The 23,228-nt window shown below is 51.2% G+C and overlaps 10 protein-coding genes across 10 annotated transcripts; 3 read left to right on the top strand and 7 right to left on the bottom strand.

Moving 5' to 3' along the window:
* Nucleotides 1-6: 6 nt before the first annotated feature.
* Nucleotides 7-2,025, bottom strand: VC83_04615 (uncharacterized protein; the record flags this gene model as incomplete). Its single annotated transcript, XM_024468244.1, has 2 exons — nt 7-1,706; nt 1,775-2,025. The coding sequence occupies 2 exons, from the start codon at nt 2,023-2,025 to the stop codon at nt 230-232; spliced, it is 1,728 nt and encodes a 575-aa protein (XP_024322690.1). The 3' UTR covers nt 7-229.
* A 1,404-nt stretch (nt 2,026-3,429) lies between these two features.
* On the top strand, nt 3,430-3,777 carry VC83_04614 (uncharacterized protein; the record flags this gene model as incomplete). Its single annotated transcript, XM_024468243.1, has 1 exon — nt 3,430-3,777. The coding sequence occupies one exon, from the start codon at nt 3,430-3,432 to the stop codon at nt 3,775-3,777; it is 348 nt and encodes a 115-aa protein (XP_024322689.1).
* Nucleotides 3,778-4,429: 652 nt separating this feature from the next.
* LPD1 (dihydrolipoamide dehydrogenase precursor) lies at nt 4,430-6,218 on the bottom strand (the record flags this gene model as incomplete). The annotated part of the gene is made up of 2 exons (XM_024468242.1): nt 5,101-6,218; nt 4,430-5,047 (listed from the first exon to the last, which is right to left on the bottom strand). The coding sequence occupies exons 1-2, from the start codon at nt 5,635-5,637 to the stop codon at nt 4,430-4,432; spliced, it is 1,155 nt and encodes a 384-aa protein (XP_024322696.1). The 5' UTR covers nt 5,638-6,218.
* Nucleotides 6,219-6,795: 577 nt separating this feature from the next.
* SGD1 (suppressor of glycerol defect) lies at nt 6,796-9,433 on the bottom strand (the record flags this gene model as incomplete). Its single annotated transcript, XM_024468241.1, has 2 exons — nt 6,796-9,311; nt 9,373-9,433. The coding sequence occupies 2 exons, from the start codon at nt 9,431-9,433 to the stop codon at nt 6,796-6,798; spliced, it is 2,577 nt and encodes an 858-aa protein (XP_024322695.1).
* A 150-nt stretch (nt 9,434-9,583) lies between these two features.
* VC83_04611 (uncharacterized protein) lies at nt 9,584-10,283 on the top strand. Its single transcript, XM_024468240.1, has 3 exons — nt 9,584-9,656; nt 9,711-9,789; nt 9,861-10,283. Exons 1-3 carry the CDS (start codon nt 9,630-9,632, stop codon nt 10,157-10,159), a joined length of 405 nt encoding a protein of 134 aa, XP_024322694.1. The 5' UTR covers nt 9,584-9,629; the 3' UTR covers nt 10,160-10,283.
* On the bottom strand, nt 10,284-11,148 carry VC83_04610 (uncharacterized protein). The gene has a single exon (XM_024468239.1). It carries the CDS (start codon nt 10,955-10,957, stop codon nt 10,607-10,609), a length of 351 nt encoding a protein of 116 aa, XP_024322693.1. The 5' UTR covers nt 10,958-11,148; the 3' UTR covers nt 10,284-10,606.
* A 213-nt stretch (nt 11,149-11,361) lies between these two features.
* On the bottom strand, nt 11,362-14,545 carry VC83_04609 (uncharacterized protein). The gene is made up of 10 exons (XM_024468238.1): nt 14,258-14,545; nt 13,953-13,978; nt 13,312-13,660; nt 13,196-13,248; nt 13,081-13,088; nt 12,931-13,024; nt 12,702-12,878; nt 12,577-12,628; nt 12,079-12,503; nt 11,362-12,028 (listed from the first exon to the last, which is right to left on the bottom strand). Exons 1-10 carry the CDS (start codon nt 14,259-14,261, stop codon nt 11,741-11,743), a joined length of 1,476 nt encoding a protein of 491 aa, XP_024322527.1. The 5' UTR covers nt 14,262-14,545; the 3' UTR covers nt 11,362-11,740.
* Nucleotides 14,546-15,561: 1,016 nt separating this feature from the next.
* On the top strand, nt 15,562-16,754 carry COQ9 (coenzyme Q). Its single transcript, XM_024468237.1, has one exon. The coding sequence runs from the start codon at nt 15,773-15,775 to the stop codon at nt 16,544-16,546; it is 774 nt and encodes a 257-aa protein (XP_024322745.1). The 5' UTR covers nt 15,562-15,772; the 3' UTR covers nt 16,547-16,754.
* On the bottom strand, nt 16,755-20,782 carry SMC6 (DNA repair protein). Its single transcript, XM_024468236.1, has 3 exons — nt 20,417-20,782; nt 17,010-20,347; nt 16,755-16,946 (listed from the first exon to the last, which is right to left on the bottom strand). The coding sequence occupies exons 1-3, from the start codon at nt 20,498-20,500 to the stop codon at nt 16,895-16,897; spliced, it is 3,474 nt and encodes a 1,157-aa protein (XP_024322532.1). The 5' UTR covers nt 20,501-20,782; the 3' UTR covers nt 16,755-16,894.
* A 58-nt stretch (nt 20,783-20,840) lies between these two features.
* Nucleotides 20,841-23,171, bottom strand: VC83_04606 (uncharacterized protein). The gene is made up of 3 exons (XM_024468235.1): nt 23,074-23,171; nt 22,899-22,993; nt 20,841-22,847 (listed from the first exon to the last, which is right to left on the bottom strand). The coding sequence occupies exons 1-3, from the start codon at nt 23,119-23,121 to the stop codon at nt 21,173-21,175; spliced, it is 1,818 nt and encodes a 605-aa protein (XP_024322533.1). The 5' UTR covers nt 23,122-23,171; the 3' UTR covers nt 20,841-21,172.
* Nucleotides 23,172-23,228: the final 57 nt, after the last annotated feature.

Below are 23,228 nucleotides of genomic sequence, written 5' to 3'. Positions count from 1 at the left end.
TAATTACGCATAATCAAATACTGTAGTTATTGTGCACTCATAGCTCATAGAAATCATCGTTAATTCGTGCCACTGTCCGCATCCATTCCGCCAGAAGACCTAGCCTCATGGACGTCTATGGCTAGCTAAATAGAGTACTATTCACCTCAAACCTGTATATGCTTTCGTATCTAAATTAACAGTTCAAAATCAAATGATTGCCGGTCAAGAAAGCCCATCCATGGAGCCCCTAATGAGAGTGAAGGACGTCTCCCCTTTCAGCAATCGTCCTCTGGCATTTTGTCAGAATGGCGGCTTGCCTGCCGACCTCATCCAGTTTGCTGATGACAGTTTTATTCCCGTCCACAAAGCCCAGCAGTGCATACGGAATCCCAGCATCGTTGCAAAATTCCTGGACTAACTTCTGAGTTGCCCGAAGGTTGTGTCGAGGTATGCGTGGATAGAGATGATGGATTGCCTGGAACTGCAGCCCTCCATGGAAGAAATCGAGCCATTGCGGGCAGTCAACATCCATCGTCGTGCGCAGCATCTTTTGGGGGAAGGATTCCCGTGGTCCGTGGTCCATGGTGCTCATGGCAAAGTGTGAAAGGGTAATTTGGACATGAAGCGGCATCGTTACAATGTGGCTGACCATCAGGAACACGAAGCGATCCCAACCAGTGGGGATCGACTTGTATAGGATAAGATAGCCAAACCAGTACCAGAAGAATACTTGCCCGACACACTCCAGCCATCTTGTCCACCATGCAGGCCCCTTCACTGGGCCTTGCCCTAGTATAAGGAACTTCCACGACTGAACATACAGGTTAAAGCGGCCAAGGCAGAGGATCGGATAGTATAGGTATGCTTGGTATGGCACCATGAACTTCGCGAAAGTATCAAAAGCCATGGTAGTTTGATGGTAGGTGGACCACAAGGACTCCAGAAATCTGTGTGAGATCGCAAATATCGGCATGTGCTGATTGTCCGGGTCGTGTTCTGGGTGATTCGTCACAATGTGGTGAACATTGTGCGTCCGTTTCCACCAACCGAGCGAGAGACCGCCCAGAAAATCAACTATGATGATGCCCATGGTGGTATCGAACTTGAAGTTGTGTGTCACAGCCATGTGGCCGGAGTCGTGCGCAGCGAAGAGAAGCTGGTGCCAGAAAGCCCCCAAAAACACTGCGCTGGAAACGTACCAGCCATACTTTAAGCACACAAGCATCATACTGAACAAAAAGGTCCATCGTAGGGCTTCGATGAGGTACATCGCATAGTTGCAGTTAAATAGGCCCTCATCGTGAATGCGCTGTCCCAGAATCCGGTACTTGCGAACAATCTCGTCTTGCGTGGCACCATCCAGAGATGGATAGCTCGCATTGTCAATGTCCAAAAGTTTCTTTGTTATATCATCCAGGTACGCCATGCCACTGCTGCTCTCGCTCTCTTCAACCGACGATGTCGAAGAGACCGAGAGGGACCGCTGCATATCTGCATTCCTTCGGCGAAGAGTTGCCGTCTTCTCGGTATCAAATAGTGGCGAGGGCGCACGCGAGATATCGCTCGATTCAACCTGGTCATCGGCATCTGGCCTATCACTTGCGGATTCGATATAGGGTCGAAATTTCCCTCCTTGGTATGGTGGCAGGAAGTTCTCCCATCGGCCTTCAATTCTACCAATCTGGTACCGGGACATCGAAGCCCGGGTTTCCGCCGAGTGGACGCTACAGAACGAGTACATTAGCATAGGCAATCAATCACTCTCCGGCTTCAATGGGGGGTCGAGGCTTACGAGTTAACCTCATCCGTGGCATCTCGTCCAACCATGTGGAGGATGGCCAGATGGCCGCCTGGGTGGTAGTCTATCCAGGCATCGACCTTGATAACCTTTTGGTCGAGTATAATGATCTTCCTCCCGTCTGCAATGAAACCCTCGATTTCTCTTCTTGAGTATAGTGTCTCCTTCCGGGCATTGGATTTGGGATTGGGATTCCCATTGGCGGGCATTGTCCCATTGGCGGGCATTGTCCCATTGGCGGGCATTGTGCCAGTTGCACAGGAATGAGAAGGAAACACGCCTCAGGAGCCCCCAAAGGCGTTCTGTCTTGAGAAAATGGTGGCTGAGTCGACATACGAATGCATACGGAGTACAGGGTACACATTCTCACTCAGAGGATGCTGATAGGTAGATAGGGTTGTCGTCGGTCGGGTAACGCGTAATTGTAGCTAGCTGGAGCTACTTTTCAGGGACACAGCTACCAGGCTAACAGGCACGTCCCACAGGGCACAGTATAATACAGTACCTACAGAATATCGACGGCAAGAGGCCAAAACATGCCACTATTCAGAGAAGCCCCTCCATACTGCAGTGCTGTAGTGGCGGGTGGCACAACCCATCTAGCGTCTCGCTGTTTTTGACGCCCTCGCCAGCATCCAGAAAGGCAGAGAGTCCAGTGTTCTTTCGTGCTATACGATGGATAGTGGATGATGCACCAAAGTCGCCGTCACCGACGACAATGACCCGCCGACAATCAACGCTGACGCCTTGACTTATTTGCCTCAGATGGGGTGCGGTGTGCGGTGTGCGCCCTACCTCGCATATTTGGGTATCAGATCCCTATCCCACGGTATCTCCGGTCCACTGCCCTTCCAGACGCTGGCATGGCTGTGAGACTGGACCGGACGAGGTTCTCGGTGAGCGTTTCTGTCCTCTTTCAAATACCACTTCACAGGCCTCCAAGCCTATGGGCCTCTTTCATTTCGTATACGCAGTGCAGTCCTGTTCGCCCTGCTTTTATTTTGTCTCATGCACCCCTTCGCCGTCGCGGGGCGTGACTGCATGGCTCGCATGGTGTTGTGTAGCTCCAACTCCAAAGTTTGCTTCCCAGATGCTGTAACCTTTTCGGCTTTTCTTCGTCTGAGCAGCCATACTAGTGGAATTGCTCGCTGAGCCGTCTGAGCCGTCTGAGCCGTCTGTCCGCCTCGAGGGGTTTCCTCCGTTCGGGCAATCAAACACACCCTCATCTGCCTTTGGTACGCAGAAAACAGCCCCCCTGTGCCGCTTACGCCCACCCAGCATCTTCTCGGCCGAGATTCTGCAACCTCCCGTGGACGAAGGCTATTTGCAACCATGGGCCAAGCGGTCCTATCAGATTTTCAGGGGACATGTTCACGGCGATTCCTGCGGGCGACCTTATATTTCTTTACGCCCAAGTCCAACAGTGCCACACGGTGCAACCCTTCCGCCTATTTTAGACAACTCAGCGAGCATTACGACGATAAGCCCTCCCAAATGGGCCTCGGAGGCTGTGCATATGTATATAAACCCCTTCAGTCAGTCGCCGGTTCAGTCATAGCCCATCCCAATCCGCCGTCCTCTTCCACTGTCCGTAATTCGATCTCATGTGCCGTCTTCTCCGTCGCGACAAGATCATCCAAAACAACACAATGAACGTAATCAACCCTCGTTATCCCTACCCACTCTCACGGCCGCTTCTCGAGCCTCGTTACCCTTCATCCCGCTCTCTCGAACCCTACATGGGCAGTCGTTATGGCTTAGAGCCAGTTCTTCCCAGAAGCCGTGCCTACGTCAACTGTGCCTGCGGCGCTGCCATCTCACCTCTAGGCAACCATCTGTGCCGGACATGCGTCCTCACAACGCATGCAGCAAACCAAGTCCTCAATATTCGCGGCGGTGACCACTGCGATTGCCCAGCGTGCGATCTCGCAGGTCTCGACGACGACCGGGAAATCCGGGATGTTATGGGTGGCCGAGGCTACTATAGCGGGGGGTAGGCAGTTCCTTTTTAATTTTGATCTGGCCTTGAAACTGATCTACAATATAGAAGCGATATCTGCCGCTCGTGCGGAAGAAGAAACTGCCCCTTGGATTGCCGTAATCGAGTATCACTAGCAGCACGATCTTACCCTGAACAATATACTTATATACGACGGGATGGGCGGCCGTTGGGTTCTCCACCACCATATCGGTGGCGCTGAGTTTTAGTGGATTGTTACGGTGCTTTCCAGTTTATCATCTGCACGCATTTTATCTTTGGGCGTTTTTATGTCTCTTATAATGCGCCGGTATACATATAAGCTAGGAATAGAGACAAGCTCCTTTGACCCAGAAGCAGCGGGCTGAGATGCCCAGGTTTTCACATTAGTGTGGGGGTTAATATTTCCTACTAGACTGGTAGTGAGTTGGATGTAGGGATAATATCATCAAGTGCGCAATACCATTGAACTAGAACCAAATCGAATTTAATTATCTAGGTATTTGGGTTTTTGTTCTCGTGGGCCACCATAAGATGCAACCCCTACCCAAGGTCCGGCCTATATTACACAGTTATCACTGGCGCACCCCCGGTGCATCTAGCCTCTACCAATCATTCCTCTTGCCCCACCCTCCTCGAATATGCAACACGGCACTCATGGATCCGGCTTCTTAGAAGTGGATAGCCTTGCCATGAGTTGCCATTGCCGCCTCCTTGAACGCCTCAGCGAGCGTGGGATGCGCGTGACATGTTCGGGAGATATCCTCACTCGACGCACCGTACTCAAGCGCCAATGTGCCCTCAGCAATCATTTCACCTGCATTGGCACCGATGATGTGAATGCCAAGGATGCGGTCGGTCTCTGCATCAGCGAGCATCTTAACCATGCCCTCGGTGTCCATATTGGTCTTCGCTCTCGAGTTGGCGGAGAACGGGAACGTGCCGATCTTGTAGTTGATGCCAGCAGCCTTGAGCTCCTGCTCGTTCTGACCCACCCACGCAACCTCGGGGTGTGTGTACATGACGGACGGGATTGCGCCGTAGTTCACGTGTCCGTAACCCTTCTTGATCCACTCGACGGCTGCCACAGCCTCCTCTTCGGCCTTGTGGGCAAGCATGGGGCCAAATGTGGCATCACCGATCGCGCGAATATGCGGGAATTTTGTGCGGAACTCAGAATCGATGACAATGCGTCCCTTATCATCAACCTCGACGCCGATGTTCTCGAGGCCAAGACCCTCAGTGTACGGCCTGCGGCCGATGGCAACGAGAACAACTTCGGCAGAAAGCTATGTTCTCAGTCAGCATACATTCAAGGTTTCTCAAGAAACGGGGAACAAACCTCCTCTGCCTTTCCTCCCTTAGCAGCCTCAACGTTGATCTTGATGTTCTCTCCAGAGGAATCGCCACCAGTGACCTTGGTGTTGAGCTTGAAGTCAATACCCTGCTTCTTCAGCACCTTTTGCGCTTGCTTGGCGATCTCAGCGTCCATTCCTGGTCCACCGATCTGTCCAAGGAATTCCACCACTGTAACCTTTGCGCCCAATCTCGACCATACTGATCCCATCTCCAGGCCAATAATACCACCACCAATGACAATCATGCTCTCTGGGACCTTCTCGAGCGCGATGGCGCCAGTGCTTGTGATGATTCTCTTCTCGTCGATCTCGAGTCCTGGGAAAGGAGTGGCCTCACTTCCGCTAGCGAGGAGGATGTTCTTTCCGGTGTAGGTCGCCTCTCCACCCTCGTTGAGGTTGACCTTGACCTCATGCTCGCCAGTGAGCGTCGCAGTGCCCTTGACGTAGTTGACGCCGTTCTTCTTGAAAAGGAACTCAACACCCTTTGTGAGGCCAGAGACAGCGGTATCTTTTGACTTCATCAGCTGATCCAGGTTAAGTTTGACATCGCCGACCTCAATGCCTCTGTGTTTCGAGTCGTGAAGGATCTGGTGGTATAAATGCGAGTTGTTGAGGAGAGCTTTCGAAGGGATACAGCCGACGTTGAGGCAGGTTCCGCCCAGTACGCCACGCTTCTCGATACATGTCACCTAATTGATAATTAAACATGCCTTTGTCAGTAGAACTGGGCGGAGGATTGCATACCTTCAGGCCCTCTTGGCCTGCCTTGATGGCCGCGACGTACCCGGCGACTCCGCCACCAATAATGACCACATCCTGTTCCTCTGCATTGTGTCAGTGAGGGTATTCCCAACAGCATCTCAAGTATGGCTACTAACCATTTTGTGTCGCGTATGTCCTCCTTGATAATCCCGCAATGGACGATGGGCGAACAACTGTTGGGAGGCTAAAGGAGCTGTCAGTCCGAGTCTCTAATTTGTCTGGGGTAGCAGGAGACGCACGATGATTGCTGGAAAGCAGACCTCATGGTCGCCTTCGGGGCGAGGATACTGCGAAACATTGTGTAAATATGAAATCGCGATCAACGGATTCAATCACTGGTATGTTGGGGAATTTGAATGCTCTACTTCGTTTCGTCAATTTTGTTTTGGGGTCGGTAATCATGGAAAGCACCAGACCGGAAGCCGGAACAAAAGGAGCCGGCGATATCTGATCCTAGTGAACTCCCAACTTTTATCATTTATTGGAGATTTATATATGACGGTTTTAACGGACTCGGTCAACTAGAGCAGCAGAAGCCCAATATCGCTATATGAATATAAAAATACGACCTTGATGATTCCTACAAATCTATGGAGTCTCTAACAGGTTTTGTTTTCTGTTGAGTTTTTGTAGTCATCCCACCCGATGGTACCCGACGGACTTCAATGCGCGGTGGTCCACCTAAATTAGTAGTCATTTCACGGCGGTCGCCAGGCCTAAGCACCCATTATATATGGTGGTCGTTTTTAGAAGTCATATCACTATTTTAGCTATTTGATATATTGACTCATGAGTAACGGAGACGGACTGGCGTTTGCATACATTCTTCGCCTTACACGCCCTACAATATGCACTCATACTCCGCATGGCTGATAGGCGCGTCTGGAACTCCGCCAGAACTTGGCGCTGCCACCACCTCAGACAGCATCTCTTGCTGCCAGAGCCCGAAGAGTGTCTATTGCAACCTTGCAAGCCTGATTTACCCGTAGCTTCTCATCCTCCCCCCCAGCGATATCGGTCTTCTTGACCACTTTATGAATAAAGTACTGCAAGCCAGTCATCATCGAGGGGATATCCTGTACTCGTCCAATGAGGGTGGCAATGGCGGTCTTGTCATCCCCCTTGGCTGGCTGCTTTTGCGGGTGCAAAAACATCGAGATGAACAGAACCTCCACGAAGGCCTGTGTTTTAGGTTGTAGATAGGTCAAGTTCAAGTTCTTTAAGATCGAGATCGTGAGCCCGCCGTCAACAATTAAAGCGCCAAACATTTTTGCCAGGTTGACAATGTGCCGGGTTGACAAAGCGTCCTCATCATCCTCATCGGGGACATCATCTTCATTGTCTCCTTCTCCCATCTTCTTAAACAAGTCCCACAGACTGAACTGGAAAGCCATCTTGAGTTTTCGGTCGCCACAGAGCTTCTTGGCGATGAGAGTGTAAAATGGATTGTAACTTGCTTCTGCACCAGAACAGTGGATAAGAACTTTTGGAATCTCAAGTTCTTGTGATTTCTTAAGCTTCAGCTTATTCAGCCTCATGTATGCATCTTGAAAGTCGGACGCAGACATTATGGCAATGAAGATGGCCCTCCGGACGTCTGTGTTCATACGCTGCTCCCTTGCAAGCTGAGCAAGGTCAGTTGTTCGGGTGTCCATTGCGATATCATCTGCAACATCGACTTCTTTTGCTTGGCTAGTTGGCTGAGATGGCACTCCATCACGGTTTGCAGCCTCGTTTCCAGTCCAGCTAGCACCGACCAGCCACCATTTTCCTCTACTGTCCGATTGTCGGATATCGTCCAAGCCAATACGTAAAGGCTCACTGCTCTTCAAACTTCTTGAATTCAGTGTGCCCAAGGTCTTCTTCATCCTAATGGTGTGCTCAGAAATAACCGCTGAGGCCGCTGCACCCGTCTTCACCTTATTATTCTTCAGGTCGTTGATGGTTTCGATCATGAACTTTGTCCTGACGGACATGTTCGCTTCGCCACCAGCCTTCTCAACGGCAGGCCGGAGCATGATGACAATATCCTTGAGCGATGATGGGTCATTCTGGCGTAACTGTGGTCCAGAAGTTCGGATCATCTTGAGGAGTAGCTCTGTATTCATCTCTGAAAAAGTACCAAGAAACATGCGAATGTAATCAAACACGAGGGTGCTTCCAATGACCTGGAAATTATAGAGTTCCGAAACAAGGGTTATTAAGTTTGAAGTTTCCTTGGTATCCCCAACTCCCGCGATATTCGAATAGAATTTGTCAAAGCGCTCCACGATTTGTTGTATGACTTGTGTTCCGAAATCAGCTCCAATGACCTTATACACCGCGGATATGAACCCAGCAAGCAGGATAATATGAGTGTTGGACAACGCCGCTGGTTCGCAAACTGATACTAGTAGTATATCGACGAGTGTTGAGCTGACGTGCTGCCGTGCACTATTGCGGTATATAGTCTCTATCTCCCCCAGTATCGATATGAGGTTTGCCTCAGTCAATTTATTGACCAGACCTTGTATCTGCCTTCGTAGCCGCGCAAGATCCTTAGAGTCTGATGCGGATTGTTTTCGTAACGAAGGGGGTATATATTTGGCCGATGCGACTGTTCCTGGCGCAGTGGGAGGGAGATATGGGTTCTCACGCACCCTCTTTGGCTCTTCTGGTTCGTCGAATTCGGAAAACTCTGAATCTTCGTCGGCATTGCCGCCCATATCACTGTCCATATCGTCGTCATCCATGCCAAGGTCGCTTCCTTCGTCGCTCTGTAATCCGAATTCGTCAGACTGGTCCGAGTCCACACTCTCAGCATCGCTGTCATCGCCCACGTCCTCGTCCAAAACCTCGGAGACATCCTGCGCTTTCGTCTTCCGTGCTTTCTTCCTCTTCATATCCAACCACTCATCTCCCTCCGACTTCCTCTTTCTCTTCTCCGCCAATTCCTCATCCTCAGCGCCAACCAGCTCATCTATCCCACCCAGCAGCTCATCCAGTCCATCATCTCGAAATGCTTGCGGCAGAGCCTTCTTGCCTTTAATGCCGAGCTTCTTTTCCAACAGCGCAATTTCCTCGTCGTCTTCTGCAAGTTTGTCCAGCACGGCGCGAGATGGCCCCTTCGGTGGCGGGGTTGGGGACCTGAGACGTTCTGACGCCGGTATCCGTTTACTCGGTTTATTAATTGCTTGCGAAGTTGTCTTCAATATGGACTTAAGCTTTGGTTCCGGCGCAGCCTGGGGCTCTTTCGGTCCGCGGCTTTCTTTGGTCGAGTTCGACGCCTCGGTGCTCGTGGACGAACGAACTGGCTCGCGGCCTCGTGGGTCGTTCACTTTCGGCTTCTTGAAAGGCGGTTGCCCGGACCTCGACACCTTCTTCTGGACTCTCTCCGCCTTCCGCCTGTCCTTGCGGTCGAGAGGCCGTTGCTGTTTGCGGTATCCAAGCACATCTAGATCGCCATAAGCGCCGCTCACTCAAATTTTTTTTAGTAGGTATTAATATCTACATACCCTTCCCACCCAACTCCTCAATAATCTTCGCCGGCAGCTTTAATTGGTCTCTTGGTGGCATCTTTACTCCGTGGTGATCCCTCTCTAGGAATTTTTTTGACAAGGCGGACAAAATTGACAAGGCTAGACACGGGCGGTAACGAGAGTGGGGAAATTCTGGCAGATAAGATCCGTCCGCCGTCCGTGCCCCACAACCACGACGACGACAGCCATATGATTTTAACCCCACCACCAACATGGTCGCATGTTAAGTCGCCATGACCGCGCCTCTCACCAACGATGAGGTAAGTTGGGGAAATAAATATGTGTACTGCATCCTGTCTAACTTGCGGCCTTAGTTTTTTACCAAGCTCGCGGAGCTTTTCGACAAGAAGAGGTCCGAAACCCAAGGATCTGTCTTCTTAACCCAGAAGCGATGTGAGTTTCCCACCTTACCTTCCCCGTAGCCATATACACCCCAAGAGGCTCAAATAGCTAATACCTCAAAGTGACATCCTCAGCCCCCTCCGACACCTTCCCCGCGCAAGCCGACGCGGCATCCTTCCCCGACCTTGCGCCCACACAACCCCTTACCCTCCTCATAAGAGCCACAGACGGCAAGCACAAATCCAAAGTGCGCCTCTCGACCGTCGTTACCGCCGATGCCCTAGAGGGATTTTTCAGCAGATACGCAGAGGTATGCAAGGCCGGGATGTCGGGATTGAAGAAGCGAGATAGGAGTAAGGCGAAGGCAAGGCAAAAGGCGAAGAAGAAGGTGGTTCTCCCGGCGGGCGAGGAGAAGAAGTGAGCCTAGAGCATAGAGGGTTGGCGTTGGAGGTATATGAATATATGGAATAGATGGCCGGACGTACGTCTGGGTCATTGTTTTTAAGATGCATCACTGGAGACGAGGTTTATGAATCCAATGGACATGAATTATTCTCCTATGCGAGTATACCGTCTTATGACAGCAAAACTCTATTGCTAATATTGATACAACGTCGCTGATAATATTGCCTCCGCCATCCTCTGAGGTTTTTTCTCAGGAAACGCAGAACTTTCCGCTGCTATCGAGTTAGCCCTGCCATCCACGAAAGAGAAACATCGGAATTCATGTGCTCCATTATTCTTGGCTTTCAACGTTGGGCCGTGTTTCTAATACCCAGAGCAACCATTGTTAGCATGCCACGGGTATAAAACCAGAAGTCACCTTTTTTTTTTTTGGCAGCTTCACGCCCCCCTCCTCTTCGCCCTTCTATACTTGCCTGCAGCAAATCACTCGCTCCTTCTCCTCTCCACCCTCCCGTCCTCCCCACCCTCCCGTCCTCCCCACCCTCCCGTCCTCCCCTCTATCAAGCTGCGTTTCTCCAACCCCATCCATCTCACTACCTCCATCTCCCACCACCTCCCTGCCTCCCACCCCTTCCCCCCTCTCACACTCCCCACAAACCACCTCCACCTCAACAACCCCCCCAATAAAAAGGCAACACTGTGGTCTACACGTCGCCCCCGGAGCCATGTCCTCACAGAACGCCGGGTTCTTGGTGATGATCCACTTCTCGCGGTTGCAGCACTCCGGGAAGCGGTAGCGTTTTATTTCGCACATGGTGGTGTGTCGTGGTGTGTCGTGGTGAGGTAGCTTGGGGGGGTAGGTGTGCTGTTCGGAAATATGTTGTGGTATCGTTTGCGTGTCTGTATGGGAGGCTGCGGGTTTGTATCATATTCTGGATCATATTCTGGATTTGGCTTTGAATGGTCCTGGTGATGGTTACGGGAAGTGTAAGAAACCAAGGGGGGGATTGCTGGGGATTTATAGACGTAGTCATAGTGATTCACCGGTATGGGCAATATGTGCCTATGAATGTTATCCAATAAAATCGGCATACGGCTTGCTTCGAAAGCGGCGACCAGCGAGCAGCTGGATAAATACCTTCACACACAGCAGCACCATGGACAGAGTCTGCACCGAGATAGCATTCCATCCCACACACAATAAGTGCACGCGAACATTTTGGGACTCAACTTTCATTCGATTCCTCGCAGTCTAGAATTAATAAGAACCAGGCCGTGCGGATTGCAAAACTTCCAGTTAAAGCACACCAAAACTTTTTTTAAACGAGAAATCCAGCGATTACAACCTCACACTCCCCCCCAAGCCTTGCGCTCCCAAGAGTTTCCTTCCCTTGATTCCCCATCCCTCAGGTTGTTTTTTTTTTTTTTTTTTTTAAAAAAGGGCAGCATTCCCCATCGAAAGAACAAGAACGACGAAAAAAAAAAAAAAATGTCAAATTAGCGAAAAATCTGTCTGGCGTTGGGCCAACGTGGTCGCTTCAATCTTGTATACATGCCAGAAGGGCAAGAAAGATAGCGAAGATTTTCCCCATCTCCCTTACATGATCTGGTCTTGCGTCAGGCCGGTGGCGTCGGTGTCCATGGCCATGGCGTCAGCGCTTCCGGGGGTCTGGTACTTGACGAAGCTCAGGCCAAGAGGGCGACCGCCGTATTGGTATCCAGAGAACTTGGAAATGGCAGTGTCGGCGTTTTCGACGGTGTCGAAACGAACAACACCAGTGCCGCGCGAACGTCCATTGGGCTCATACTGAATCTCGGCCTGCTCAACCTTGCCGATTGTGGTGAAGAGCTCGACGAGATCCTCATTGCTGGTTGACCAAGGCAACTAGATTTAGTCAGTGGTGAATCAAAGGAGATGGTAGGATGGTTACGTACGTTGCGGACATAAATGATCTCATTTCTGTCAGTTCCAGCCGTGGCGAAATCGGTGAATGGGTTAGGAGGAGCAGTCGAGGCTGGGCCAGCATCGTAGGCACCGCCACCTGGAGCGCCTCCAAAGCTGCCGCCGAAGCCTCCACGGCCTGGGAACCCAGCGCCGAAGCCGCCACGACCAGCAAATGGAGCACCACCGCGGCCACCGAGGCCTCCTCTAGAGCCGCCGAAGCCGCCACGAGGGGCGAAGTTGCCGGCGAAACGATCCTCGCGGACCTCCAGTGGGCGGCCCTGCCAATCGTAACCGTTGAACTGCTGGATCGCGTTGCGCGCATCGTTTGGAGACTCAAAGGCAACGATACCCGAGCCCTTCGGACGGCCGTCCGGACCAATGTGGACATCGGCGCGAATGACAGCACCTTCGCGAGCTGTTTCCCGATTGTTAGTTTTGTTGACAAGAACATGGCTATTTGAAAGCCACGGCCAAGAGCGAGAACATACCCGCTTGACGGAACAGGTCCTTCAGATCTTGCCAACCTACAGTGTAAGGGAGCTATCGCAGCCAAGTCAATAAAGGTTTCCAACACGAGTGAACAAAACCAAAGAAGGATCGTTAGGGGACAAACGTTGTTAACATAGATCTGGCGACCGCCAGCTCCGCCAGCTCCGCCAGCTCCGCCAGCCCCGCCAGCACCCGTCGGTGGCGGTCCAAAGTTACCCCCGAATCCACCCCTTGGTCCTCCGTCGAATCCGCCGCGACCTCCAGTTGGAGGGGCTGTAAATCGAGGTTCGGCCTCGCGATCCTGCCATGACATCAGCCTCCATCACACACAACGGCTGGGGGTTTGTTCCTACTTCACGAACGTAGACGAGTCTGCCCATGAGGTTCTGGTTGCTGAGTGTGTTGACAGCTTGCTGAGCTTGCTCCCTTGTAGCATATTCCACAATTCTGAGGTGATGTTAGCACGTTCTCGTCATCAGTTGGACGAGGACTGAGGAGCTTACCCGCATCCCTACATAACCCACGGACAAAAGTCCAACCCGTCAATCCAACATTCCTTCAATAGCCAAGACAAAAGAAAGACCAGAAAACCAGCCACAGCTACGTGTAGGCGCCCACCTTCGACATTCCATTTGGAAGGAGCAAGACATCGGCAAAGAGAACTTCTCCAGCTGCAGACCAAACCCTATTAGCCCTCTACCCATCGTTTCTTCAACTGCCGCCCTTTCACTAACCCTGTCTCATAAAATCTTTGAGGTGATGCCACTTCACATCGTATGCTAGGTTGCCGACGTATACACGACGGTCTTGCTGGGACGATTCGCGAACGGTCGACAGCATTTGTTCTTTGGCAGCGGCGCGTTCCTCGAACGATCTCTGCGGGGCTCCTCCGTAAGCAGAGCCAGCTCCCGAGCCACCACCTGCGCCGACGCCTCCTCCGTTCATAGGTGTACGAGATCTGCGATCGTTCCTACGATAGTCGTCGCGGCTTCTAGACCGGCTGCGGGGAGAGTACGAGCGACGGCGAGCTGAACGACCGGGGCTTCTGGATCGACCACGACGAGGCGAACGGGATCTCTCACGCTGCGATCGGTAAGTATCTGGCCGGACCATCAAGCTAGAAAGGGAACTGAGAAGTGGTGTTGGGGAGAAGGAAGTTGAGAGGCAGGTGAGTTGAGGATGATGTTGGGTGGTGTCAGAGCCTTGTGCTGCGTGGATTACAAACGTATGGGTTGCTGGCGGGGTTTAGGGCCGTCGCAACCCGGTCACGAATGGATGACACGAGTGTAGGGCTGATGACTTAGCTCGGTGGCGACATCGAGGTCTGTCCTGATATCGGGGTTGAATTGAAGATGGATTAAACGTTTGAACTTACTGGGCGGTAGGTATCAACTTCGTCCGCTGTATAGAAGAAAGATGAGTTAGCAAAGCTTCGGAACACAAAGGTACTTTGTGAGGGTGGAGAAGAGGAAGAGGAAGAAGAAGAGGGAGAGGGAGGAAGAGGGAGGGAGGAAGAGGGAGGGAGGGAGAGAGACAAAGAAGACAGATTGTTCGGGGAACAATAGAGCGACGAATGTCGATTGTGCAGTGAACAAGGCAGGTGGGAGGGAAGGTTGTGTGTGGAGTTGCGGTGGGGGAGAGGTTGGAAGTGAAAGGTGGTTGAGGAGAATGGCAACGTACCCATGATGATATGACGAGAGTAGGGCGTTCTAGTGTTCTATGAAGCAGAACGTCCAACGTCTGGCTGGGAGTGTCGCTGGCACTGGCACCAAGCTGCAAGACCCTCTTGAGTAGCTGAGTAGGCTGCAGGACGACAGAAGCTAGGAATGTTCCTGGGGGCGATGGGGGCGATGGGGTGCGCACAAGGATGTGTGTAGCGCGAGTGTGTGGAAGAGGGAAGACGGAAGAGGGAAGACGGAGGACGGAGGGCGGAGGGCGGAGGGCGGAGGGCGGAGGGCGGAGGGCGGAAGAGGGAGGAGGGAAGAGAGAAGAGGGAAGTGGGAAGTGGGAAGAGGGAAGAGGGAAGAGGGAAGAGGGACGGGGTGGGAAGTGGGAAGAGGGACGGGGTGGGAAGTGGGAAGAGGGAAGAGGGAAGAGGGAAAGGGGAAGAGGGAAGACGAGAAGATTCGGGCCTGACGGGAAGCACGAATGGGGAAAGTGTTATGCGGGATTAAGTCGACGACTTTCAGGGCGAGATATCTCGGCAATTCGATGGAAAGAGGAGAAGGGCGTCGAAGTTGTAAGTATCAAGTACTCGTATCGGGATTGACAATAGGGGAGGTGGCAGTAGAGTAGTTAGAGGGCAGGTAGCAGGTAAGTTAGGAGGGCAGGTAGCAGGTACAGGTAACAGGTACCAACAGATGGAGCAATGTGGAGAAGAGAGTAAGTAGTTACAGTACAGAACTACCGTACACGAGTACAGAACTAAGAAGTACACTACTACACTACTACACTACTATAACTACTACACTACTATAACTACACTACTACACTACTACAACTACACTACTACACTACTACAACTACACTACTACACTACTACAACTACACTACTACACTACTACAACTACACTACTACAACTACACTACTACAAACACTACACTACTACCCTACTACCCTACTACCCTACTACCCTACCCTACTACCCTACTACCCTACTACCCTACTACCCTACCCTACTACCCTACTACCCTACCCTACTACCCTACTACCCTACTACAGAAGTTCAGTATTGTGTAGTTCTGTACTTGTGTAGTTCTGCCAAGCCTCTCACCGCCAACTTTCCCCTCGGTCCACATACTTTGCAAGACACCAAGGTGGCCGATTTGAGACAGACCAACCAGACACCAAGGTCACAAAAGACAAGGCCACAAAAGACACCAAGGTCACAAAAGACAAGGCCACAAAAGACACCAAGGTCACAAAAGACAAGGTTACAAAAGACACCAAGGTCACAAAAGACAAGGTCACAAAAGACACCAAGGTCACAAAAGACAAGGTCACAAAAAAACAAGGTCACAAAAGACAAAGGTGTATTCTTCCAACTACAGTATAGAGTAAGTAGCTGGAAGAATACACCACCACAACGGATCATCAATTCCCCGACTCCCCAAAATCCCCAACGTCCCCAAGCAACCCACCATCAAGAAACCACACCACTCTCCAAGCCCCTCCCCTCTGTGCCAAATACCCAGATGGCCACCTCCCTCCGCCTCCCCCTCCGCCTCCCCCTCCGCCTCCCCCCCCTCCGCCTCACCACCCTCACCACCCGCACCTACCACTCCAACAACCACCCTCCCCCACCCGGCCCCTTCAACGCAATCGAGTCCCAAATCCTCTCAGCCTCCCTCCCCCACATCCCAACCCACGGCTTCACACCCACCTCCCTCCACCTCGGCGCCAAAGACGCCGGCTACCTCGATGCATCTACCAACCTCTTCCCCACCGCTGCCTTCGGTCTCGTCCAGTACTATCTCTATACCCAGCGCCACGCTCTCGCCTCGCGGACCGATATCACCAACCCCGTCGTGGACCCGAGCACCAACACCAGGCCGCCGGGCGTGGGAGCCAAAGTCAAAGCCTTAACCTGGGCCCGGCTGCAAGCCAATGCGGGAGTAGCTTCCAAGCTCCCCGAGGCACTGGCATTAATGTCGTTGTTCGGCAACATCCGCCCCTCGCTGAAGGAACTACATCTTCTCGCCGACGAAATATGGTTCTTGGCCGGAGACGTAGCGGTCGATTCGAGCTGGTACACTAAGCGCGCGAGTCTAGGGGCGCTGTATGCGGCGAGCGAGGTGTTTATGAGTACGGATACGAGTGAGGGGTTTGGCGCGACGAGGGAGTTTTTGGAGAGGAGGTTTGGCGATTCCAGGACTGTGGGGGAGGCGGTTGAGGGGGTGGGGGAGTGGGTTGGGTTTCAGATGGGGGCGGCGGTGAGTTTGTTGAGGAGTAAGGGCGTTAGGATTTGAGGAGGAAGGGAGAGGGAGAATAGATTGTAGGGGGGGGTGGTGTGGTTGTCTATCATATGGGTAGCTGTCGGATTATTGAAAAGGGGCGGGTTCGAGAATGGGTTGCTGTTTCCAATCACTATCACAAGGGCGAATGCATGCTTCCATTTCCATGTTTTAGACGGGTATCTTCAAGCATAGCAATGAAAGCGCTTGCTGAGCCATTAGGATTTCGTATGCTGAATCTAAAGTACTGTACAAGACGAGAAATGAAGGCATATCAGCCATATGCTGCATGTGAATAGAAGGCCAAGATCGTCCATCGTCGTGGCAAAGGATTTCAACTGCGTTGAAGCCATCATGCGATGATCAGGTATTCGTCACAAGGTCGTCAATTCGTCGTTGCCGGGGATCAGTAAGCCTGCATCGCGTTAGCATCCACCATACCACATAATACATAATCTCCAACACCAGGACCACTAACCTAATAAGCTTCACATCCGCATCCCTCTCCGCCCCACCCCCAATCCCCGTCGGCGTAATCAGAATAAACTGCCTCCCAATAGCCCGTCTCGCAGCCCCGATAATCAGATTCGTACTGACGTCGCGATTCACCTGGTCCATGAAGACGTCAAATTCATCTAAACACCGTAGAGGCGAGCCCATGGCGTCCCACACGCTCATGAGGAGACAGATGTTGGAGAAGGATTTCTCGCCGCCGCTGAGGGTTGTTGTGGCGCGGCCTTCGGCGCTCCTTTTGGTCTCGTCTGGTTCGACGCGGATGGAAAGGGTCTTTGCTTTGTGGTCGAGAGTTAGTTTTCCGCGGAAGCCGCGCTCGCTGAGAAGGTAGGTGAATTGCATGCGCGCGCTTGCAGAGACGTTACTTTGGAATTCGCGCCACCTTTCGAGACGTTTGTGGTAGCTATGCTTTATAGTCGCTAGGAGCTCCATGAGGCTCTCTGACTGACGGACCGCTGTTTCATGTGATTCTTTCGCCCGTGCAAACTCGTCGTATATCTCTTGATCGGATCCACCAACCAACCTCTCATGGCGTCTGATTGAAGCTCTGACATCCTCATATTTCTTTTCAGTACTCGCCAACGTCTGCCCTCGGTCCAGGCTAACACGCTCAGCGCAAACCATTCTAGCCTGCGAAATGAACTCTTCAACAGTCTCCGCCTCGGTATCCCTCTGCCTCTCACGTCGTACTTTTTCGGCCTTGAGATCTTCCAGATTCTGCGCGGCAGAATTCTTAGTCTGCAACGCAATCTGTCGTGCCTGGCGAAGCCTCCTCCCTTTATCCTCTGCCTTCTTGATAATCACATCGTGATTCGCGATCTGTGATTTGATGGCGTCCAGAGCGACTTTACGAGTCCGAGCAACGCCGTCCTGTCCCTCTCTAGCCAGACGTGCTTGGACGTAACTTCCCTTGTGGAGCTCTACTTCAGCCTGTGCTTCAGTTAAGTCGTCCCTTAAAGCTTCCAAACGCCCGTCTTCCACATTATCTTCATCGAGGGCCGCCTGCTTGCGCTCTATAGCTTCCTCGGCTTTTTGGAGCTCCCTCTCGGCGTTTCGCTTGGCTTGTTTGTGCTTCTGTATGGCTTGTTCGTGACCCCTCATGACTCGTTGAAGGGCATCGGTTTTTGATTTAAGCTCAGTTAATTCGCTCTGAAGATGCTGTAGCATTGCCCTCTGCTGGGACAGTTGGCTTTCGATATCGGTTTTCATCCTAGGTTTTCCCTCTGAAGGCATAATAGGGCTAACGCTTCTATCCGATGAAGCTCCTGTATATCCGAGCCTTAGACCCCAGCCTCTTCGACTATCGCTCAGACAAAAGCACTGTTTGACATTTCGCGGTTTGGCGCCGTCATACATTGCGCTCATTGCAGCCTGCCTCTCTTCAATCAGGATCGTCTGTTCTATGCCTTGGTTGATAATCAGCTGCCTACGAATCAGCTCGTTGTCGATCTCCAAGACACGCAAAACGGTATCAAATTGACTGTCAGGTTCATGACCACGAACGTCAATAGGCTGGTTATTGCCTATCATGATAGGGCATCTTTGAAGATTGAGTTGGCGCATCATGTTAGAGAGGCGCTGCTGATCGGCCTTGCTTGTGACCACAAAGCCATTCAATACATTTCCAATCGACCTCTCTAGTGCATTGGACCAGACAGGCTTACGTAACTTGATATGGAGGCCGATAGGTCCAACTGGGGTCTCGTTGAAGCCTTGGTCATTCTTGATCATGGTTAAGAGCCTTGGGATTTTCTGGTCAAATCCTGCCATTTGTTGCCCCGCGTCGCGTGATATGGATGATAGTCGCTCTTGACAACGCTCGATCTCACTCTGCTTCTGTCTTAATGGCGCCTTCGAATCCTCGAACTCCCTGAGAGCTTTCTGGTGTGAATCTTGTAGTTCCGAATCATCTCCACGTTCGACCATATTCTGCCTTGCTTGTGATGCTACCTGTTGTGCAGCTGTAAGATCCGCCATCTTTTCAGCATGAGCTCCACCATTTGCATTTTCTATCCGTTGTCTCTCCGCCGCTATATCCTTCTCTATCTTTGCAACCTTCTGTTTTGAAGCAGTAAGAAAGTCGCGAATTTGGCGATACTCCTGGTGCATGTTTGCCACTTCCTGGTTGGCGGCATCGCAATTGGCCTTCATCTCTCGCTCCTGCTCTTTCAAAGGAAACATATCCTCCATCAACTTGCGTGTGACATCGTCAGACCTATCAACAGCCTCATCGTGCCTCTGATATTCCTGGTCCATGCTCTCAATACTGTTCTCGGCTTTTTCAATATTGCGCTGAGCCTCATCAACGATCTCTTGCAATTCTCGTAATTGCTGCTCTTCATTTTCAACTTGGCCCCAGGCCAGTTGGTTGAGGTATTTCTGTTCGGAATTTCGCAGATCTTTATTCTTCTCTGCGGTATTTGCACGCTCTTTTGCTCGTTCAACTCTCTTCTCGGAAGATTTCAAGGCTAGTTTTTGCCCTTTTATCTTGGCCTCCATCACATTCATCGTTTCCGCAACAAGACGATAGTCATTGTCAAGCTGCTCCAACTGCACTCCTTGAAGAAACATCTTATACTTCTGACTTGGCGCAGCGGCGTTGAGAAACTGCTTTGCGCTATCCTGGGTCAATATGCTCATTGGGTTTTCTATTTGCAACTGGAAGTATTCGGTCACATCTTCAATGTCGGATTTCTTGGTCGAGATGAGGCGGCCCTGGGCACTCTTGAGCTTGAACCCGCTCGTGCCCGATTTTGAAAAGTGCCGCTCGACTATAATCGACTCTCCAAACAATTCAGGCTTATAGGCGTCGCTCCCTTGGTTCTTTAACTTAATCTCCAGGTTCGCTTGCTCTCGGTCTCCCTTGATAAAACTCTTGAGGCTAGCTCCGCGATTTGTTGCGCTCGCCTTTCCACCTAGGCAGATCGTTATTGCAGTGAGAATGGCGCTCTTGCCGCTTCCGTTTTCTCCGATGACGAAATTGATCAGAGGGCCTAAGGTGACATGCAGTTTCTCGTGACACATGAAGTTTGTCATTATAACCTCTTCAATTATTCCATTGTCCGCCGCCCGGTTCGCGCCAATCGTTTTGCTCCGAGCCAGGATGCGTCGTGTTGCGCGCTCATCGTAAGTATCCTCATCCTGAAGGTGTGCAAAGTCGGCATCTCTGTCGAGTTCGTATTGAGTGCTTGCAGCCAGACCCCCCGTGCCCTGTTCTTCGACGTCGGAGGGAGAACTTGAGCGCTCCTGTTGGGGACGCGAAGTGCTTGGAGTTACGCTGGAGGAACGCACACGTTTTCGCTGCTGTAATTCTGTTAGCTGGCATGCGGAGGAACGTAGCTGGTAGCTATATCCAAACAAAGAGAGGCTTACTGGTTCGGAGCGCAAGCTGGAGGTTTCCACGGATATGAGGTCCCCATCGTCAATATGCGCCCTGACGCGCTTTATAGGTGCCATGCCTCTCACCACTGTTGGCCAGGTGTGGATAGACCCTTGAGCACTATTATAGCAACTGTCGCTGTGTAAAGTAGTGCTTAGTCCTCCATGAGTCGTACGTCCATCAAAGACTAAAGTAGAAGTGGGCTTTGACAAAGGCGCGGCTAGCTTGGACCCTTAAGGCTGAAAGGTGGCGGCGTTGTGGAGAGCGCGTCTCGGAATTTGACGCGGTTCACGACAACACGTGCATCGTCAGGTAACAGATCTGGTATGTATGGTCTGGCAAACATTAATGAAGGTACGTATAGAATGCAGTATATTGCACATTAATTAAGATACACATGGACTGTAAATTATCATGGGCGTATTTACCAGCTACCAATCTAACTTGAGTTATTGAATTCACATAGACACCTCGTGCAACTTAGAGCCAAATCGGTTCTCTTCTATAGTGTTCGTGGCATATACTCGGGGAATACAGCTTTGAAGCCCACTAAAACTTTTCGCCTGGTCTTATTTATAGCTATATACGGTTCGAAACCTGTGCGATTCATCTTATAGGGATGGCAAAATTCTTATCTGATTTCATGCCTGGTATATCGTGGGTGGATAGCTCCATCATGTCTTTTTCCATGTGTCTTTCCCTTCAAGCTTCTCGTGGCCTATCCAAGGCCCGAACGTTGAATACGACGACTAGGCTTCTCCTGCAGCCGTAAGAGCTTGCTCGAACACTTCTTTCAAAAGCGCTGTTTCCTCGAGACCAATGCTTATACGAACCAGATCTGGATCAACGCCGAATTGGCTGGCCCAGTCTAACTCCATGAAGTGAGCCAGAACCACGTATGGTGAGGTCAACGTGAAGTTCGTACCCAAACTGGGGCCCTTAGCTGTGTCGATGCGATCAAAAAAGGCAACTGCTTGGGCCTTCGTATTGAAGGTGACTGAGAGGAGACCACCATATCCACCTGTCGGAGTTCGGCAGGCATCATAAAATTCCCGAGACTGGACGCATTTCGGGTAGTACACCTTTTTGACAACGGATTGAGAGCTCAGTAGGTCACAGATGACCTCTGCGTTGTGGTTGATTCTGTCGATTCGAGATATGAAGTCTCGGCTGTTTCGCTCCATGAACAAAACATCTTCGGCCCAGTAGTTGTCTTCATACTGTGTCTTCGCAATTTCTTTCAATTTCGAGTAGTATGGTCCTGTTGGGTTTAAGATTGCGCTCCCTCCCATCACATTGCATTCGCCAGTAAAAATCTTGGTAAGACTGCTTACGACAATATCAACGTGGGGTAGAACGTTGATGTTGATGAAGTTGCCAATAGTCTCGTCTATCACGACTGCGAAGTCATACTGGAGGGAGAGCTTTCTGATCCGTAGCAGGTCGGGCGATTGCAGTAAAGGGTTTCCCGGAAATTCTGCAAAGAGAGCCAGATATCTTTCGCCACTCTGAAGCCTTCTCTCGAGATCGTCCAGATCCTCAGAGGATCCATTTCCATAAAAGAGGCAGCCGGGTCCAAACTTCTGCAAGATCTTGAGTGTGTCTACGTATGGAAACCCAAAAGAGATGCTCTTCAGCGGTTCTCGGGCTTGCAATAGTAATTGGTGGGCATTGAAGATGGCGTTCATGCCGCATGGATATAAATACACGTCGTCTTCAGAAAGCCCACTCACGCCTCGTGCGCTAGCATCCATCGTACTGCTGAAACCAGTACTCAAATCAACACTCCCTACCAAAGATCCAGCAATTCGCCTCTTAATTGCAGACTTAGCATTGCCGAGGAACGATACCTCGAGATTGCGGCCAAACCGTTCTTCCACAAACTGTGACAACTCTTTGTCCGCGTTGCTCACACTGGGTGATTTCTCACCAGTGCCATTCGAAGCTGGACCACCGACTTTAGGAGGGCTGCATGTTTTGTCAATCGACATCCCTCTCCTGTATCTCTTAGGGCCCTTATGGAAGTTTTGCTGTTGTTCGGTTGTATGCTTCAAGGTGGATTTCTCAACTAGGAGACCTTCTTGTAGTAAGCTATGACAGAATTCTCCCCGTCGACTTGAAATCCCGTCTCCGGAATGCTGCCAGTACTGCTTCGCCACGGAGAAGAACTCTTTCGGAAATATAACGGCGGAAACAGACGGAGCTGCGATCTTCAGGCTCTCCGTAGTGATTTTCTTAGGGTCCATGACAAGATCAACTATTCGAATACTTGTTCGCAGTAGGGAGGGTGCCGTTCGAAGAACAAAGTCCAGGCATCTGTTGGCCGCCCCGGGGCCAGGAAATAGCATCGCTTGCTCTCCATCTTTGCCATAGGCCTTAACAATGTCTTCAGCCAGCGCGGTGATAAGTTTATTGACAAAAAACCTGAGGACGTTTAGTCGGTCATATTCGTGGAGGGTATTTGAGAAATCTAACCTTGGATAGCCAGTTTTCATATTGTCTATAACCCAGGGCTCGCCCTCCTCATATGCGACGTTGGCCTTCCATGTTGGAAGAGAAACGCTGACAGCCTGTGTTCGTTCTAATCAACACTCCGGCCTACCAGAAATTTGGGCGGGGCATGGTGGGTAGTATATCGAAAAACGCTCACATGTGAAGTGTGCGCGGGAATAGTCTCTCCCACGGCCGCTGGAAGCATATTGGATCGATGTTCGCACAAAAATATGTTTGAACTCGAGGGTTTTCTTGTTTGTAAAAGAAGCAATTAAAATAGTCGCGGGGTCGTCCGACCATTTCGGCACCGAC

This window comes from Pseudogymnoascus destructans, assembly GCF_001641265.1.
Source record: "Pseudogymnoascus destructans isolate 20631-21 unplaced genomic scaffold scaffold_15, whole genome shotgun sequence".
NCBI lineage: Eukaryota > Fungi > Ascomycota > Leotiomycetes > Thelebolales > Thelebolaceae > Pseudogymnoascus > Pseudogymnoascus destructans.
This window is presented reverse-complemented; position numbering and strand designations above follow the sequence as displayed.

Excerpts from the sequence above, each read along its gene's own strand:
- VC83_04611 (XM_024468240.1), top strand. The coding sequence starts at position 9,630 with ATGACCGCGCCTCTCACCAACGATGAG. Across the intron at positions 9,657-9,710 it reads CGCCTCTCACCAACGATGAG|TTTTTTACCAAGCTCGCGGA; the intron begins GTAAGTTGGGGA and ends TTGCGGCCTTAG. Across the intron at positions 9,790-9,860 it reads CTTCTTAACCCAGAAGCGAT|TGACATCCTCAGCCCCCTCC; the intron begins GTGAGTTTCCCA and ends AATACCTCAAAG.
- VC83_04610 (XM_024468239.1), bottom strand. The coding sequence starts at position 10,957 with ATGTGCGAAATAAAACGCTACCGCTTCCCGGAGTGCTGCAACCGCGAG.
- VC83_04609 (XM_024468238.1), bottom strand. Across the intron at positions 13,249-13,311 it reads CAAAGATTTTATGAGACAGG|CTGGAGAAGTTCTCTTTGCC; the intron begins GTTAGTGAAAGG and ends TTTGGTCTGCAG. Across the intron at positions 12,504-12,576 it reads GGACCTGTTCCGTCAAGCGG|CTCGCGAAGGTGCTGTCATT; the intron begins GTATGTTCTCGC and ends ATCGGGAAACAG.
- COQ9 (XM_024468237.1), top strand. The coding sequence starts at position 15,773 with ATGGCCACCTCCCTCCGCCTCCCCCTCCGCCTCCCCCTCCGCCTCCCC.
- SMC6 (XM_024468236.1), bottom strand. The coding sequence starts at position 20,500 with ATGGCACCTATAAAGCGCGTCAGGGCGCATATTGACGATGGGGACCTC. Across the intron at positions 20,348-20,416 it reads CCAGCTTGCGCTCCGAACCA|CAGCGAAAACGTGTGCGTTC; the intron begins GTAAGCCTCTCT and ends ACAGAATTACAG. Across the intron at positions 16,947-17,009 it reads GCGGATGTGAAGCTTATTAG|GCTTACTGATCCCCGGCAAC; the intron begins GTTAGTGGTCCT and ends AACGCGATGCAG.
- VC83_04606 (XM_024468235.1), bottom strand. The coding sequence starts at position 23,121 with ATGCTTCCAGCGGCCGTGGGAGAGACTATTCCCGCGCACACTTCACAT. Across the intron at positions 22,994-23,073 it reads TTCCCGCGCACACTTCACAT|GCTGTCAGCGTTTCTCTTCC; the intron begins GTGAGCGTTTTT and ends GAACGAACACAG. Across the intron at positions 22,848-22,898 it reads ATGAAAACTGGCTATCCAAG|GTTTTTTGTCAATAAACTTA; the intron begins GTTAGATTTCTC and ends AAACGTCCTCAG.